General features: G+C 36.9%; 6 protein-coding genes and 1 non-coding gene across 7 annotated transcripts; 2 read left to right on the top strand and 5 right to left on the bottom strand.

The window, feature by feature from the left end:
* The first annotated feature begins 54 nt into the window (after positions 1-54).
* On the top strand, positions 55-1,569 carry Gasu_46780 (chloride channel/carrier, ClC family). The gene has a single exon (XM_005704322.1). It carries the CDS (start codon positions 128-130, stop codon positions 1,535-1,537), a length of 1,410 nt encoding a protein of 469 aa, XP_005704379.1. The 5' UTR covers positions 55-127; the 3' UTR covers positions 1,538-1,569.
* A 34-nt stretch (positions 1,570-1,603) lies between these two features.
* On the bottom strand, positions 1,604-1,884 carry Gasu_46770 (uncharacterized protein). The gene has a single exon (XM_005704321.1). It carries the CDS (start codon positions 1,838-1,840, stop codon positions 1,625-1,627), a length of 216 nt encoding a protein of 71 aa, XP_005704378.1. The 5' UTR covers positions 1,841-1,884; the 3' UTR covers positions 1,604-1,624.
* A 10-nt stretch (positions 1,885-1,894) lies between these two features.
* Gasu_46760 (multi-sensor hybrid histidine kinase) lies at positions 1,895-3,309 on the top strand. The gene has a single exon (XM_005704320.1). The coding sequence runs from the start codon at positions 1,912-1,914 to the stop codon at positions 2,767-2,769; it is 858 nt and encodes a 285-aa protein (XP_005704377.1). The 5' UTR covers positions 1,895-1,911; the 3' UTR covers positions 2,770-3,309.
* A 434-nt stretch (positions 3,310-3,743) lies between these two features.
* On the bottom strand, positions 3,744-5,354 carry Gasu_46750 (uncharacterized protein). The gene has a single exon (XM_005704319.1). The coding sequence runs from the start codon at positions 5,207-5,209 to the stop codon at positions 4,262-4,264; it is 948 nt and encodes a 315-aa protein (XP_005704376.1). The 5' UTR covers positions 5,210-5,354; the 3' UTR covers positions 3,744-4,261.
* Positions 5,355-6,333: 979 nt separating this feature from the next.
* On the bottom strand, positions 6,334-7,574 carry Gasu_46740 (uncharacterized protein). The gene is made up of 2 exons (XM_005704318.1): positions 7,486-7,574; positions 6,334-7,384 (listed from the first exon to the last, which is right to left on the bottom strand). Exons 1-2 carry the CDS (start codon positions 7,559-7,561, stop codon positions 7,023-7,025), a joined length of 438 nt encoding a protein of 145 aa, XP_005704375.1. The 5' UTR covers positions 7,562-7,574; the 3' UTR covers positions 6,334-7,022.
* An 8,141-nt stretch (positions 7,575-15,715) lies between these two features.
* Gasu_nc0080 lies at positions 15,716-15,804 on the bottom strand. The gene has a single exon. It is a non-coding gene; the product is annotated as a tRNA-Met (tRNA).
* Positions 15,805-15,913: 109 nt separating this feature from the next.
* Positions 15,914-16,544, bottom strand: Gasu_46730 (CDGSH iron sulfur domain-containing protein 2). The gene is made up of 3 exons (XM_005704317.1): positions 16,274-16,544; positions 16,163-16,223; positions 15,914-16,113 (listed from the first exon to the last, which is right to left on the bottom strand). The coding sequence occupies exons 1-3, from the start codon at positions 16,507-16,509 to the stop codon at positions 16,060-16,062; spliced, it is 351 nt and encodes a 116-aa protein (XP_005704374.1). The 5' UTR covers positions 16,510-16,544; the 3' UTR covers positions 15,914-16,059.

Raw genomic sequence — 16,544 nt, 5'->3', positions numbered from 1 at the left:
TGATTTAAAACAACATGGGCAATCTTCTCCGTTGAAGGCGCGAGATAAACGAATTCCAACGGAAGGAATAGTAGATCGAAAAGCCTACTTAGCAAAAAACGTGACTTGGATCTAATTTATTCAGTCAATGTCCGAAGAAGACAAAACTTCTTTTCTTGATGATATATCAGACTTTGAAAAGGATTCTTTTCCGATAAATATCATGAAAAGCACTCTCATAGGAATCTTCTGCGGGTTGGTCACTTTTCTTTATTATTCAATTCTACAGCTGCTCCTTGAAAGCCTCTGGAAGAAGATTCCGACGGTTATATTTTCTAAAATAACCAACAGAATGTATATCAATGAGAATATGTTCCGAGCAGTATGGAGCTTGCTGGTTTCACTCTCTTGTGGACTTGTATGTGGAAGTGCCCAAGTATATCTTGGTAACCCAGGAGACTTGAACGCAACCATCCAATGTGTCCATGAAAAGGCATACATACCTACAGAGCCTTTGAAGAGCTTGGTAATTTGCTCCTTAGCTACAGTTGTGGGAGCAATGAGCCTTGGACCTGAAGCACCAATAGTGACGATGTGTGGAATGTTCTCCGGAGTTCTGTCACGTCGATGGTTCCAAGTTCGCGATACAGACAGTTGCCGTAGATATGTTTTGAGTGGGATGGCTTCAGGTTTTTCGGTTTTCTTTGGGGCACCTCTGGGTGGTTCCTTGTTTGCACTGGAGGTGCTTCATCGAGATGGTTACGAATATTTTGAACACATGATTTATGCAGCTTGGTCAGGATCTATCAGTGCTCTCATATCGCTTAGTCTTAGTGGGAGAAGCTTTAACGGTGTTTGGCAATTTCCTCCCTTCGGAACCTGTTCTGTTTCCTCCGTGGCTTATGGAGCTCTGCTTGGTCTTCTCGGCAGTCTTGTTGCAGTTCTGTTGGGTAAAATGGTAAAGTTACTAAGAAAAAGCATCCAGGAAACTCGCCTTACATACAACCCTGTTCTTTTGGCTCTACTTGGAGCGCTAAGTAACACCTTGATTGGAGTGTTGTTTCCACAAACTAGCTTTTGGGGAGAAATGGAAATTGGGCGACTTATTCAACTACAAAATCAGCAATGGAATTATTATTTCCCTTCACAGCATTCTATCACTTTGGATAATTCAAATCCTACATTTGCTTATTATGTTTCATTAGGCTTTGCAAAGTTTCTTTGTATCGCTATAGCAATAACTTCCAGTTATCGGGGTGGTTTTATATTTCCGGTGATGTTCGTTGGAGTCTGCTTTGGAAGAGCATTTTCTATAGCCATTCCACAGTTATCGGTGGAGACGGCTTGTCTATGTTGCGCAGCGGGGATCAATGTAACACTGACTAGAACTGTATTTGCCACTCCATTAGTGCTTGCCCAACTTTCAAACTCTATGGAAGCCTTTCCAGCGGTGCTTTTAGCAAGCTTGGTTGCGACCTGCGCCTCTCATTATTACCATTTCCTGCCTTCTCAAACGAGTCGTTCAGATATATTGAAAAAAAATGTTTTATTTTATTAGTCAAACATATGCCAGTCCGATCATTCATCAATATCTCTATATGACTTCATTGAGAACAATAACCAAATAGAAAAAAACTTACCTTTCTTATACTATGAAACCAATATCCTCGTGAACTTTCTCCTTCTCCTCCTCTTCCTTGGTTGCACTCGCAGATGAGAATGGGAACCAAATAACGCAGTTCCAATCAAGAAGAGGTTGCACAGGGTCTATTTCAGTATCTTCATTACTTCTTCCACAATTCTCGTCTTCCACTGAAATAAAAGCAACAGAAAAGCCACCACTTGCCATTTTCCTGTTCATGAAATTTGGATAATGAGCTATCCAAATGATGGCACATTTCCGTTAATAAGGATTCCCGATCCGTTAGAGCAATGTCGTCAAACAGGTCGCTCTCAACAGACTTCAAAAGGCTGAAACATAACATTGCGACGAAAGCAAGTCGAAAAAAACTAAATGACTATCTCATGATGCTTCTTCAACTGGTGTCAAGTGACGAGGTAGAAATTGTTCCTGTTCGTTCCAAAGTTCGAGTTCTTCAGGAAATTATTTATCGGGTACAGAAGCTTCAAGGCCGAGTGCAGCTATTAGAAACCAGATTGTTGTTATCGGATATTGAACGTTTCGAGAAATGGTTGAATGAAATGCTTTCTTCCCAAGATTTCCGATTTTTACCTATGTTGACTAGAGTTTGCGAAACAGTTTCACAGTTATCCGCTTGGAAGATTGCCGAAATTTGGTATGCCGATACGTCGCTTATCGGGAAAGACGAATTGTGTGAGAAATCAGAAGAGATCATTCTTAAGCTTGCAAACTCGTTTGCCACGAAAGAGAACGGTCTTGGTGAGTTGCAACTCATAAGAGGATTCTTAGCATCCAGTCAAGAGTACCACTTCCCTCCAAACTCTGGTTTACCTGGAAAAGTCTACAGCAACGAAACACCTCTTTGGCTTAACCATCTTGCTACGAATCCTATATTCCTCCGAGCAAAGTTGGCACGGAAGTTTGGTGTTTGTTCAGCTGTCGGAGTGCCCTTCACATTGTTTGGTCGAATTCAAGCTGTATTGGTTTTTCTGGACTACGTTCCACGGGAAGAAGATCCTAAGGTAACGGAGCGCCTTTCAGTTTTATTTGAAAGAGTATCTCGTCAATTGGAAATTAGACTCGAAAGAAAGCACAGTCTCGTTGTGCCACCAATCCGTTCAGGAACTATTTCTACTTGCGAGTCCTGACATACTTGTACAAAGTTATATCTTTCTTATGATGTCGAGCTATTCTACTTGACAGAAATAATATGTTTATAAAAGGGTTGGTTAAACTGTACTGACTTCTCTTTCGTTCCACTTTGAACTGGAATCCCAAAAAAACTACGGAGATCGTCGTTTGTATGACCAGTTATTCCTGAAAAGAGCTTGACGGTCAAAGCCAAGTATTCCTAAACTCTCTGCTTAACTTTGAGGCGAAAGAAACCTTTCGTTTTCTGACAACCTGCTTGAACTGTTGGCTTTGAACCACTCAGTTGGCTCGAAAGTACTGAAGCGTTTTGACATCCGAGAAGATGAAGCGTTCGTTGTGAGTGGAAACTTTAAATGAGTTACTGTAGCCCTAAATAAACCCTATGCACGATAATATACTCGTTTTCTGTTGTATATCTATGACTGACTTTGTGAGAGTTCTCTTCTTGCAAAGACCATAGTCTATCGGTAAATTCCCAAAGAACTGGTACTCTTGGGAAGTTCCATTTGTAGTTTCTAGGCTTGTTCTGCCTGTCACTTTGTCTTCTTCCTGGAATCAGTTTACTTTCATCATCCAGTAGATGCTGTTTAGTGAGTTCGACTCTATATTATGTCGCCTTGTTGTGCCACTTATTCTTTTAACCTTCATTGTGTACTTTGCAATAGCTGTTGCTCCTTTGTTAACTGGTCTCTACAAGTTCTAGCCTTTGGAGAACTATCAATGGCTTGTTTGTGTCTTTCTTTCTGATTTATTTGGTGACTATTTCTCAACAAGTAAGTAACCCATTCACATACAAATGTATTTCGCTGCGTTATATGACGACAACTCTTGCTTGGAGTGACTTGAAATCTCACTTAACTATGCTCTTCTCCGTTCAGTTTTCTTCCACAAAGCCTTCCTATCCCACTACTTGTGATGCGAAGATACGTCTTCTACTAGGATTATAGAAACACTCCTTAACCGAAATACAAAAAAACAATCACAACTAGGCAAAGTCAAATGAAATGAACATGTTGAATTGCAGGAAACACTTTATACAGTTGTAAACAATGTTGTCAACATAACATTTGAAAGATAGGGAAACTCGACTAACAAACAAAATGCCGAATATAATTTCACTATATGCTATTTTTATGTTAAGGTAACTCGACTAACAATGATAACTGTCGTATATAATTTCATCTTTTGTTCTTTTTTCTTAACGTAATTTTCATATCAATCATGACAAGTTCTTGCCAATTCCTTTTTCTTGATGAGTTATCGATGGAATTTTCAATCAATCTGCAAGTTCTTCAAAGTACGTCATCATGATGAATTATCGATGGTCATAACGATAGAAATTCTTCCGTCTAGAAATAAATAATGTCGGAATGAAACTATGAAATGTTTCAAGATTCAATTGGTATTTTGCGCTTTTATCATACTTCTGATCTTATAGCTGTTCCTTGACTGACTGGCAAACTCCTACCTGCAAGCTTCAAAGATCCACTATGGTGACGAAATGGCAACATCTTTAGAATTTCCTGATGGACTGCATTTTATATCTTGATGAATCAAGTATTTGATACTGCAACCCACAATCAACCCCACTCCAGTCAAACCGCTCCACGAAAGACTCTTCAAGAGTAACTTAGAAACAAGAAACAAGCTATTTATCCTAATCAGTCCAACAAATACCAGAAACTTGGTTGGTCCCAGTGCTTTACGCAAATGTTGCCTCGATAAAGTGATAAGATAGCCAGTGAAAACAGAGACGAAAAAGGTAGCTTTGGTGATCCAAGGCAACGATACGGAATCTTTCCAACTCTGTTGTTTCCACCCATACGGTACCGACCAAAAGGATTGTAAAAGAAAGAAGACACTACAATACAAATTTTCCAAATAGCTCGCTTGAGTCGGACAAATTTTATACTGCAACAAATGCTTCGCGTAGATAGTTCCACCTGCTGTACAAACCACACTCGTCGTTATCCACGGAATAGAAAGGATATTGCCATAAAACTCGACATCTCGAAACGACAATACAGCACCCATAAAAGTCCCCACAAGGTAAAGGAACTGAATCTTACTCCAACGAACGGACTGTAGAACAAACACTTCGTAAAGAGAAGTTAGTATAGGAGCAATAAAACGACCAACTCCAACAGTACGAAAAGAACAGTACTTTAAGGCCTGAAACATGGAATATAAAGAACCTGCATGGAATACAGCAACAGGACCATAAGCTATTGTTCTGTTCCAAGAAGGAAAGAATGACTTCCTGTTGGACATAAAGAAATAATAGACATAATATATCAGTAAAGGTAAGAACGACTGTAAAAACAATATCTCATTCTGTATTTGTGACTTGGAAATATGATGGTTCGAATAGTGAACCAGAATATTCACCACTCCATAAATAGTCATCCACTTCAATAACCAACAACTATCATTCATATTTCAAATCTTAACGGAAAGATTTCGGCGTTACATTAGGAAACAGCTTGGAGTTCGTATTGGCCGTACTCATGGAACAAGAAGCCCTTGTTACCCCCAGTAGTTACGCACACAGCATGAAATGCCTATAGTTTTAAGAAAACCCAACCAGAATAGGTTCTTCACTCTCCAGAAAGGTAAGCAAATATTTGCTCCAACGGAGTTGAGACCAAAAGGACTACAAGGGACACAAGATGCAACCCCCAGCAAAAGAACTAAACTTAGTTATGTCCACACATCTTCGAACCACTTCCGTTGAAAGGCAATGAGCTCCTACCATGTAAGAGGTATTCGAAGTCACTATACTTGTCCTACAAAAGCTCCTTTTTGTACTTGGAACTTCAAACGGCTTCTGGTCCAAAACCTTTCTGAGATCGGCCGCCGTTGAACGCTGAAACTACAAGCCTTTTTACGAAAAGTAGGAGACCGTCCCTTTAATGCTACTGGTTAAAAGTTTCTTGTTATTAAGCGCATCTACGTAGTTAGAAAGCTTGTTTTTTCTTCCAACTCGTCTTCTCACAGTTGTAGTTTTGCGAAGTGGTATTCGCTAACTAGAGCAGAGTCTTCCAGTAGTCATAATATTCTCGACTCTTTACCTTCTCTTGCTGAGAAAACGCTGTTTTCGCACAAATTCGTTCTCCTTGTGTATATTTCCATATCAGAAGTTTTTATTTCTTGATATAAAAACACCTTTGACTAACCTTCCGATAGAATACATCCAAGTAAACTACAAACTTTCAGCATTTCCTTGTTTCCAATGAAACAAGTTCAATTCGTGAAATTTTCAAAACTTAGAAAATATTCACTTGCTATATATACGTAGCATTCTTGGAACTTCTGCCTGTCTCCAAATAGAACACCAAGTAGTCTTTCTACAACCAGAAGCACTAGTTGAGTAGCTATCGACCATACAAGTTTGTCATTCTGACAATATTATTAGACTTTGAATCTTTTTCCAAGGTCTGTTGCAAGGAAACAGAATAGCACAACTATTACTAGCCGTTTGAAAATATATTCGAGAATAGCGGCGCAGTTTGTTCAACAGAAACCAGCGGCTTCTGAGTAGAGTAGTAGTTACTGGTCCAAAAAAGAGTAATCTCTCACAACTCCAGAATTATACCACCTCATACATAACCAAAGATTTTCGAACGCACTTTGTACAAAACAACGCGATCTCTAAAATGAAGGCCTCTTTCCCGCAGACTGTCCAGAAGGAAAACAAGGCTCGTGAAACAATACTTTAGAAAAGTAGTTGAGCAAATCTGCAAAGAGGTCTTTTAGCAAAATGAAAGATCTCCCAAAATAGAAAAGTTGAAGAATACTGTTCTGTATGTGGAATTGATAGGTTTGAAGCCCACTAAATCCCATTGAAAGAAACCTCAAATGGTTAAGATATTATCCAATTACACAAGTAAAATTACAGTTTGGAACATCACTTCCCATTAAACTAATTTCACAGAAACAAATATACGACACCTTTAGCAAACTTGCATTCACAAAGTGCAACAACACAACAGCACAAAACAGAATGATAACTCCAAATTCCATCATTCTGGCAAATTGAAAAAGCCCACTATCCTTTAGTATCTACACCAGTAGCTTTCAAAAATAGATTGTTCTTAAGTTCAAAAGAATTCATGAAACTCTGCAAAACTCTTGCATTAAAAAGCTTAGAAACTTTCTTCTGAAAAAACAACTCACGGTGCATTTCAACGGATGAGAAAACCTTTGGCTAATCTGCTACAAGACTGTTCTTCTAGTTAGAGTGGTTCAATTAGATTCTCCGATGTGAGAGAGAGGCATTCACGAAGAAATAACAACGGCAAGGTATCCAAATAACCTTTATAAACTGATAAAAACAAGGAAGATTTGTTGGAGCGGATACCATTTGAAAACCAATGAAGATGAAAGTGCTGCACTGCATGGCAAACAACCTCCATAGAGAGAACCAAAACTGAACCAATATAATGGAAAAAGTCCAAGCTCGTTCCGACCAAGAATACGATTCTGGCACATTGTGGCTTTGCTTCTGGAAACCCGTACCCACAGCTACTGCTTGTGCTAGACAGTTTTTGAGACTGTCTAAACGTACTTTATTCACCGCAATATACTTCACAGTTTCTTCTGCAAAATTATCTTGAAAAAAACAAAAGTTATAAAAAAGTAGCAGTTTTCCAGTTGAGAGGTGTAGCGGAGTGTAGGAATTCCCGAGCTCCTGAAATTTTTGCCAAAATTACTACGAATATAACGTTGGACACCGTCAATGCGATGGAAACGACAGTAGTCATAGCAAAGGAATCCAACAGAAATCATATGTTTGAAGCTCTTAGGAAACGCACTGCAAGATATAAACCAAGAAAAATCTCTATTACTGCCACATAGTAAATGTATCGGAAAAGAACCTGGCCCAAATCTAGTAAGCAGTAAAGTATACTGCGAAAAGTTTGCGGCTACCTTTTTCCATTTGACCCATCATCTTCCATTTTCTTTGTACATATTATATATAAAGAGATAAGATCGGTTGGCCGGCAACCAAGTCCACAATGCTTTCCACGCGACTGTTCAATGGACATTGCAAACATCAATACTCTTAAAATCGATTACAACTAAACTGCAGCTACATGCGTGCTTAAGATTACCTTAAAACTAGCATGGTGAATTTGAGTTATCTCATCATATATACCCACATAGTCCTCCTCCTCTGCGTATTAGCTTCAACCTGTTTCTCTACTTCCGAGTCAAAGAAACAGACTCAAGGAGTCACTTTATTGGATTATTCGGTGCGGCTCTTGAACAATACTGCATGGCGTGAACTTTTTTTATGTGGTTATTGACTCATGTTCAGGTGGTGGCGGCCCTGATAGCCTACAATGTGAGCGTGTATGCTGCTGACTGTTGGCATCTTTTCATCTCAAGTCAAATGTAGCATTTCTGATTAGTTGGTGAAAAGAATAAAAGCGGGACAAATGAGACATTTGTCGTTCTTTTTATCTTCAAGGATATCTAGAGTTTGTTTCGTTTGAACAATTGTCCAAATCTTCTGTATTTATCATGAAATGCTTGAAACAAAACAGTGAAAGAAACGAATTTCTGACTCTTGATAGGTTCCAAGGTGCAACGATAACTCTTCTACAGTGATTTGCAACTCAAGTAAAAGCTCGTCTGATTTCACGCTTTGTCGGTGCAATCATTAACTGAGAGACAAAGCCATTGAAACCAAGAAAGAATAAGTTAGCATGGTCGCTTTCGAAACAATCTGACGAAAATCTATTCAGTTTGGACAATGAAAACTAGAAACATAAACGAGTAATACTGTAAAGGATCAAGACCTCAACAAGGTTCATTTTAACCGTGTTCCAACTAGTTGCCAATGATAAAAGAAAATTTGGAATATGAGTGATGTTACTTTTTGGTCAACAAGAAAGGAAGGCACTCCCGAATATTGCAACAGAATCTTGAATGATAAAATCTTGTCCCATGTGAGGAATAGATTGCGTTGGCTCCAATGCATTGAGCATAAACAAAAATTTCTACAGTTTCTTCTGCTATAATGATCATATTCTTCAGAGACTTCACGATGGTTCAGTCTTCGTAAATACTGCTTTCCGACAACGTATTTGAAGCACCGATACCTAAATAGAAAATATGCCCACACAGTTTTGAAAGCTACAAAGTTCTTCTTTAAAAAGACTGCAGACTTCCTTTAAAAAATGTTGACTGAAAGTTGCGTTTAAAAAACTGGACGCACACTTCCATCCAATTGAAAAAGATTGCTTGGCAAAATCATAATAATAGCAAATCAAATGCCCGCATAGTTTTTTCATACTGACAAATTACATTCAGTATTAATAGCTCGTCAAACATGACTCATTTGAGTCCATTGTTTCCACAATTGACCAAATGTTAGATGATATTGCTACCAACTAACTAGATTGTCCTTATAGCTGTATATAGATGAGACGCTACTAATACTAGTTGATACTTCATCTACCAACTCTACTTGGGTAAATTTTTCCCACAAATCCATATACGATCGTTGAGCAGTTGTTGTTGAATACAGCATCGAGAAAATATCAATACTATATGAACCAAAGTCTCGGATATGATAACCTTACATATAAAACAGAGAGTTGTATAGTGCTTAGCTAAGAAAAGTTGATGAGCGAACCAACTCATAATCGACAGACAACCCAATCTAGTTCAAAGAACCCAATTCATTCTACTAGCACTATGCAATGAATATTCAAATTGAGAATGCACATTTAACCCTCTGCTATCTATATCGTATACTTTGTATGCAAATCTTTTAGATGGTTACAGTTTTGTCTTTGATTTACATATCAACAAACTGTCTAAAGTGCACTGTTCTATCAACCTTTTGAAAAGTAGTCCTTTCTCTATTTATAGTATACTGGAATCAATCAATTTCACAAATATGAGTTCACATACTTTGTCACTTGATAAATAAGTACGCAGCGATACAATCAACTGAGCAAACAATCAACACAAGTCAAACTCAATTCTTCCATCATAACAATAGTACCAACTCAACTGTGCAAAGGACCATTACCTAGTAAAAGCTGTATCATTTGATTAACTTGAGTTTACAATCGCTCAATGTACCAAAGCTAATAGACAACTTTTTACCATAGGCAATATACAGAGCCATACATGTATCTCAGCATGACTTGAATTATTTCCAATCCAAGGTTATGATCAAAGTACTTGTTCGTCATTTTTGTCAAGATGTTATGGTATTCAAATCTTACAAAGAACATATAACTTAATGTTTTGTGTTCTAAATAGCAATAGAAAAAATGGTCTCTAAAGTTGCCAACCATACAGTTCAGACTGAGTTGAATTGCCTTGTATGGCTATATTTCTGCGATTAACTGCGCCAATATTCATGTCTGATACCGTCAAAGCAGCCTTTAGCGAAGCTTCAATAATGGAAACGATTGGAACCACATTGGTGCTAACAAAACTCTATAGTTTGCAAACACAAAACTAGGAAGGTTGACTGATACCAAATATTTTTGTGAAACTAAGATGCGTGTTAAGCTAGGCGATAAACAGTTGGGAGAGGTTGAGGATAAATGCAAATAACATGTAATGGATACTTTTCCAAGTTCCCACTCATAACGATATGAAAGTATATGGAAATGGTCAAATATCCTTATTTCACACCAAGCTCAGTATAAAAGTGGCAAGGATAGATTATATTCTATTTTCAAGAATGTAAACAAGCTTGAGATTCTCATTGGGCATACATAATGCGATAAAATACGAAGCATCTCCTTTTTTGCCAGATTCGTTCGTTTCTAAAGGTAACGGTTTGTTACCGAGAGAATCAATTTCTTTTTTAAAGTCAAGAATCTATTTTTTATCCGACGATTCTCGACCTGATTCTATGAAGCCAAGGACTTGGCCCATTCACTTTCTTGATAGTTGATTACCATCTCAGTTTTGTACAGTTGCTTTCAATCAATACAGTTTCAACTTGGTTCGACATAACTGCAACTATAATCTTGGAATCAGTTGAATTCAAACTGATTTCTCTACAGTGGGTCATTTCACTTTTGCAAATTATCTTATCGATTTGATAGAAAATTGGATCTGTTCCAAAATCTATAAATGTATTGAATTTTCCATATGAAATAAAAGAGTGATATGAAAACACCAACCATAATTATAAATAGATGAAAAACTATCGAACAAGTAGTGTACTTATGAGTCTCCGAGAATATTGGCATAGTGGCAGATGTGCTCCTATCTCCTCTGAGAGTTGCTCTTGCTGCTGTTGTGAAAGATGCAGACTGTTGGGCAAATTATATTTCCATAATCATTTCCACTCGTTTATGCCCAAAGTTGTACGACTTTTGGATTGGAAAAAAGAATGTTCGCAATTTCGTTCCGGTCAATTGGTTGATGGACATAAGATTGATTGATTCAAATCCAAGAATTGTCTGAAAAGAATGATGGATGAGGAGCGTTTACACCAATAAGAAAAACGATAGCTATGTACAGCACAATCTTTACAAAAACTCCAAAAAATAAACCTGCGAATCAGATTGTATGTTCTTTATTCAGGCCTATATTTTACCCTTTGGAAAAAAAGTTTGATCCTTCTTTGTTATTTAGTGCAATTAAGAAACAGGTTATTCATACCAATAGACTGGAGAACAAGTACGAGATACTTACTGGTAGAGAATACCTTATTTACTAAAAACGCCGACCAGAGTATTCTTGATGTTTTTAGAGAGAATCAAACTCAAAATCTTTGGCTTAAATAAACTGCTTCTCTAGTCTATTGAACTAGAAAACATTTATTCTTTTCCTTTCTCTTTAATATATTTTCTTTCTTATCTACTCGCTTCCAAAGCGTCTTGGCGAGTTTTTTTGTTCATCGAGTTGTATAAAAATTGAGATAAAAAATGAAAAAGTCATCTTTTCCTTGTACAACAAAACATAAGAACAAGGCAAACGTCTAAATAGTTTGTATCAGCATTGTTACTTTGCCGATTACAATCTAGTTGAATCTTATTCTAAATCAAGTGATTCTAAAGTCTGCGAATACTATAATTTATCACAGGTATATTTTTTTTTATAATGAAAGTCCAGTTTCTTCTTTTTAGTAACCGGAACATTTTTGAAAAAGTTACGATAACACGATAATGACTACCTTCCGATTCGTCAATAAGGACAAACAATAGACTCTTACCACGATATCTTTATCAAAAAAGTGACAATTTTATGACAGAAACTGAGCTTAGTACGCAGACAGCAAGATTAGAAAACGTTACAATACCAACAAGAATCATTGAAATACAATCGGTCTAAATTCGGTCTAGACACAAGAACGATAGTGCATTCTAATTCATTTATGCTCATCCACTGTAACATATTCTCAATATTCCAGAAAAACATTTCATTTCATATTCAATTGTCAAAGCTATGCAGATTTGAATCATGGGCATCAACCTACCCAGTAGTGTAAGTAGAATGCAAGTAGCAATCAACAAACTACCAACTATACCTTAAAAAAAGCACCTTATATAAACTCTATTGAATAACGCAATGTGCACATAAAGTCAATTCAACCAAGTCCCTGATAGATACCCTTCAAGAAGTGACAACATATCTAAGTCTTATGTTCAAACAATTGGTTTTGAATCAAACGCTGAATCAATTGATCTTGTCTAACATATTGACTCCATTCATTATTAGGGTTACAATTCAATAGCCAAGTCTGAAAGTTTCTGCTGCAGCAAGATTTCAATGAAAAACAAAGTATTCAGTAATCCAATGCATTTATGTGTGAATACTTGAAAAATTAGATATCTCGTTCCTAACCTTTGTAAACAAAATGACTACGTCATAATCCACATATCCTTGGCTCGAAGTACTATGATTGAAAGGACTTGAAGAAAAGTAAGTCTACATTTGATTCTATGATGCAGTGCAACACAGATATATTCAAATAAACGACTAGTTGATACCAAAGTATGCAAACTAAAAAGTAAGGGATTCCTATTGCTGCAATGAAATATTGCCATTCATCACCAGAGTCGATTCACAAAGCTGTCTAGGATGAAATAATCAACAAAACCGTATCTAATTTAGCAAAAATAGTGCAACGATCGTGGAACATTGAACACTCTGTTGATATTAATCTTTCGACCAAGTAAGCCTTCAACTAGCTGGCATTTTACATTTTTTGTCATACTACTGCTGCTGCTGGTACTTGGTAAAACGTCTCTTTCAAATAAGAACGAAATTCGTCTGATCAATTCCATCTGATCTCTGAGAATTCAACGTTGAATCAACATAAAAGTCCTTTGAGGAATTTATGAAACAGAATCTCGTCTCGATGAAATATTCGACTGGTGGTCAAAAAATGATCAACTCTTTTTCTTACTTGTCCACTTGAATAAGTATGCCACTCCTTGTTATGCTTGAGCTCAAGATGGTAAGTTTCAAAGTAGTCCGGAGGAAGAAAGTATTGCTTGGTTCAAATCAGTTGCAACGAGAAGAGACCAAGATATTTTACTGGAAATAGATATTATCAAAGCTAGAATCAACAAAAAATATGATATTGGTACTGCAGAGATACATTGTCATTTTTCACTGAATCTATGATGGAAATTGTCAAGTTTTGAATAATGGACAAAGAGCAGCCAAAATTGTAAAAAATAAAAGATGCAATTACAGAAAGATAATCTGGTCCTTTGCTGTTATTTGGGTAAAAATCACAGAATTGTTGATTCTTCCTGTGAGAATTAGAGTCAAAACCATTAGATCATTATACATCTGATGCTCTAACCAAGTTGAGGTAGAGAAGCAGTTTTTGACTTTTTTTTCCTTGAATTTCTTTCAACTAGCCTTTTTGTATTCTTCCATTTAACAGCGTATAAAATGAAAAACATAAATTTTTTTCGTATTTTATAAAAAGGCAAATAACCCAATAAGTCATACTAGGACAATTCAATTTCTTCTACCAACAGTCCATTGATTGAATGTCATCTACAATCTAGTTGAATCCTTTTCAAATTTACAGTACTCTGTATTTCGCGAATACTACATTCCAGCATCTTCATCCTTTTGTTGTACAATGAACATTTTCTTCGAATTTTCATGATCCAAAGCAACTCTAAAATTACGAGATCAAACATTCTGCAATCACTCCAAAAAATAAGAGATAAAGATCTTACTCCTTATCCTTGTTGACTAGATGACTAATACACATCAAGCTAAACTTGAGGTCAGGGAGGTAAGATAGAACAAGGTTACTGCACAAATAAGTAAAGTTGGTTCAAATATTGAGTCATTACAATATAACCAAGTAATTCAGCATTAAATTCTAAACCATGCAAACAATATGCTGTACGTGTACATGATACTCCAAGATAATTTGTCAACGACTACTTGAATCAATTGAGGGGGTTGTCTCGAATTGATTGCTGGACTAGATATTTCTGCAACTGAAATGCAACGATCATGGTATAATGAGGTACTACGTGATTGTCAACAGGAAAAGCTTTTGAGTTGTGCCACAATGTTTTTGGATAAGACTTTATGACTAGTAGTTTTACCATACTTTAATGTTGACAAATAAGTTCAGTTTCAAGAATCAAAAAGGTAAAAATTACAAAAGTAAAAAAAGACTCAAGATAGACCAGTAAAGCAACTCCATGGCCTATTACTGTTCAAAATCAGTACTCTACACAATCTCTCTTGACAGTCAGCTACAGGAGCAGTCTGTGTGTGATTTTCTTATGCTATTAAAAAAGAGACCAAATACATACTTTATGACAAAAAGTATCATTGATGTCCAATGTGACAATAACTGATAGAACATCACTTATTTATTTCAAAGCATAATTCTAAGTGAATAAAACAATGAAGATTCTCAGGTCACATCAACAACGGAGAAAACAGGAAAAGATAGAAATTCCACTCTTTCTCCTTGTCAACTAGATAACTATATCATAGCTCAGAGTGCGAGCTCTATTTCGGTGTTCCACGTATGTACCTTTCCAAAGTTCCGACTTAAGTCGTCGATTAAAGTAAACGTCACAGAAGGACTGACAGACTTGTTCGAGTAAAAGAAAAATTTCGAGTGGAATCCTACCTAGTCTAGTTAGCCAAGACAATCAAAGTTAAATAAAGATCCTTGGTAATTGTATACATTTGACATTTTCTCAGTTTATAGTCTTCGTTGGTTTCCTTGTGAATTGGTTGGAAATTTGCAACAGCATTTACAAAGAAGAAGGTTAGCAACAGATCAGAAAGGATAATTTTAACATCTGTTATATTTGCTAAGCAATGGCACCTCTCAACTTTTTCTCTAATAGGAATTTTCTAGACACTGCTCAAGATAAGCTCTCATACGATATGGTTTATGTTCTACTTCTCTTTATCTGAAAGGCTTTCAGACGAACAGCTTGTTGACGATAACTAAGTCGACTTTGTCCCCATTGTCAAAGTTAGTCTGTTTGATCCTCATATGAACTGGAATCTGCTTTGTAAGGAGTTAGAAGTTGCTCTCCTCCCAGTTAACAAGCACCAACTCGGCTAAGACGGGTTGTCTGTCGACTTGAAAATTCTCCTATCAGAACCAACGCTGAGATTAATGTTTTCACAGCGTGTTACTTTGGGTGAGCCAGCAAATCGTACATAGAAATCAGTTCCTTGAGAAATAGACTCTTGGTTAATAAACGAGTCAAGGTGACCCCAGAGAACCAATACAGAAAAAAACTAAACAACTGTCAACCGTCGACAGCTACGTTGGATTGCTCAATAGAACAGATACAAGAAAATTTCAACTTGACATAATTTTTTTCTGTATTTGAACAACTTCCTTTCAAATCCACAGTCTCTTCTGTTTAGTTCTCGAGACAAACCAAAAAGAGACGCAAGATCGTCACTCCTTGTCTTGGAATTTTCAGAGAGCCAAACAACAATGTTTGCCTTGGGTGAGGATCGAACTCACGACCTTAGGATTATGAGACCTACGCTTGTGGCATTTGTAATTCTACCAACTGAGCCACCAAGACAGCAAAGAGCAGAAAGTGACAGAACCTGCTACACTACTGGGCAAAGGAATTTTTGATTATTTATTGTCATGAGTCTCATTTCTTTCTTCTTCTTGAGAGATCCTCTTTAAACAAAAATTTGTCAGGATAATGAACAGTTAGAAACACTCTTTCATCTTGTTTACACAAGGTAAAGACGTTTCGATACAAGATACAATAAGTGCATACTAGAACAAGCAAACTAGGACTTTTTATTTGAAATACCAAATAGAGTATCTACTCTGTTGGCTGTACTGCTGCTACCACAATAGGTCCAACATGATCCCCAGTCTAGAAACAAAATAAGAGAAGCAGTGAAGAGGTTATTTCGCTATCTTACTTCTTTGTTATATTTATTATGTGAACCATCACAGTAAGGATGCTTTGCGGATTTCCAACACCTTAAGAACGAGGTGAGTTTATACGAATATTCAAGTTACACAATCTCTACCTGCAAAAAGATGCACGATCTCCAGTTTTCACCTCCTTAGTTGCCTTCATCTCCATCTTTTGTTCTCCATTCAACAGCCTCAATCCTGTACCTTCAACCATTACCCAAGTCTTTGAAACTTGGGAACATTTTTTCGCTTTACTGTTGAAACAGTTACATTGCTTGTGGACTTTGCTTTCAACGACTTTGTTATTTTTGGAAAAGCCTGACAAACCAGGAGTTACAAACGTCATCATCTTCCACAGGATTCCAAATTCGAAGTGGAGGCATT

This window comes from Galdieria sulphuraria, assembly GCF_000341285.1.
Source record: "Galdieria sulphuraria unplaced genomic scaffold scaf_43, whole genome shotgun sequence".
Lineage (NCBI taxonomy): Eukaryota > Rhodophyta > Bangiophyceae > Galdieriales > Galdieriaceae > Galdieria > Galdieria sulphuraria.
This window is presented reverse-complemented; position numbering and strand designations above follow the sequence as displayed.

Excerpts from the sequence above, each read along its gene's own strand:
- Gasu_46780 (XM_005704322.1), top strand. The coding sequence starts at position 128 with ATGTCCGAAGAAGACAAAACTTCTTTTCTTGATGATATATCAGACTTT.
- Gasu_46770 (XM_005704321.1), bottom strand. The coding sequence starts at position 1,840 with ATGAACAGGAAAATGGCAAGTGGTGGCTTTTCTGTTGCTTTTATTTCA.
- Gasu_46760 (XM_005704320.1), top strand. The coding sequence starts at position 1,912 with ATGTCGTCAAACAGGTCGCTCTCAACAGACTTCAAAAGGCTGAAACAT.
- Gasu_46750 (XM_005704319.1), bottom strand. The coding sequence starts at position 5,209 with ATGAATGATAGTTGTTGGTTATTGAAGTGGATGACTATTTATGGAGTG.
- Gasu_46740 (XM_005704318.1), bottom strand. The coding sequence starts at position 7,561 with ATGATTTCTGTTGGATTCCTTTGCTATGACTACTGTCGTTTCCATCGC. Across the intron at positions 7,385-7,485 it reads TGTCCAACGTTATATTCGTA|ATAATTTTGCAGAAGAAACT; the intron begins GTAATTTTGGCA and ends GTTTTTTTCAAG.
- Gasu_46730 (XM_005704317.1), bottom strand. The coding sequence starts at position 16,509 with ATGATGACGTTTGTAACTCCTGGTTTGTCAGGCTTTTCCAAAAATAAC. Across the intron at positions 16,224-16,273 it reads GATCGTGCATCTTTTTGCAG|GTGTTGGAAATCCGCAAAGC; the intron begins GTAGAGATTGTG and ends CTCGTTCTTAAG. Across the intron at positions 16,114-16,162 it reads ATAATAAATATAACAAAGAA|ACTGGGGATCATGTTGGACC; the intron begins GTAAGATAGCGA and ends TTTTGTTTCTAG.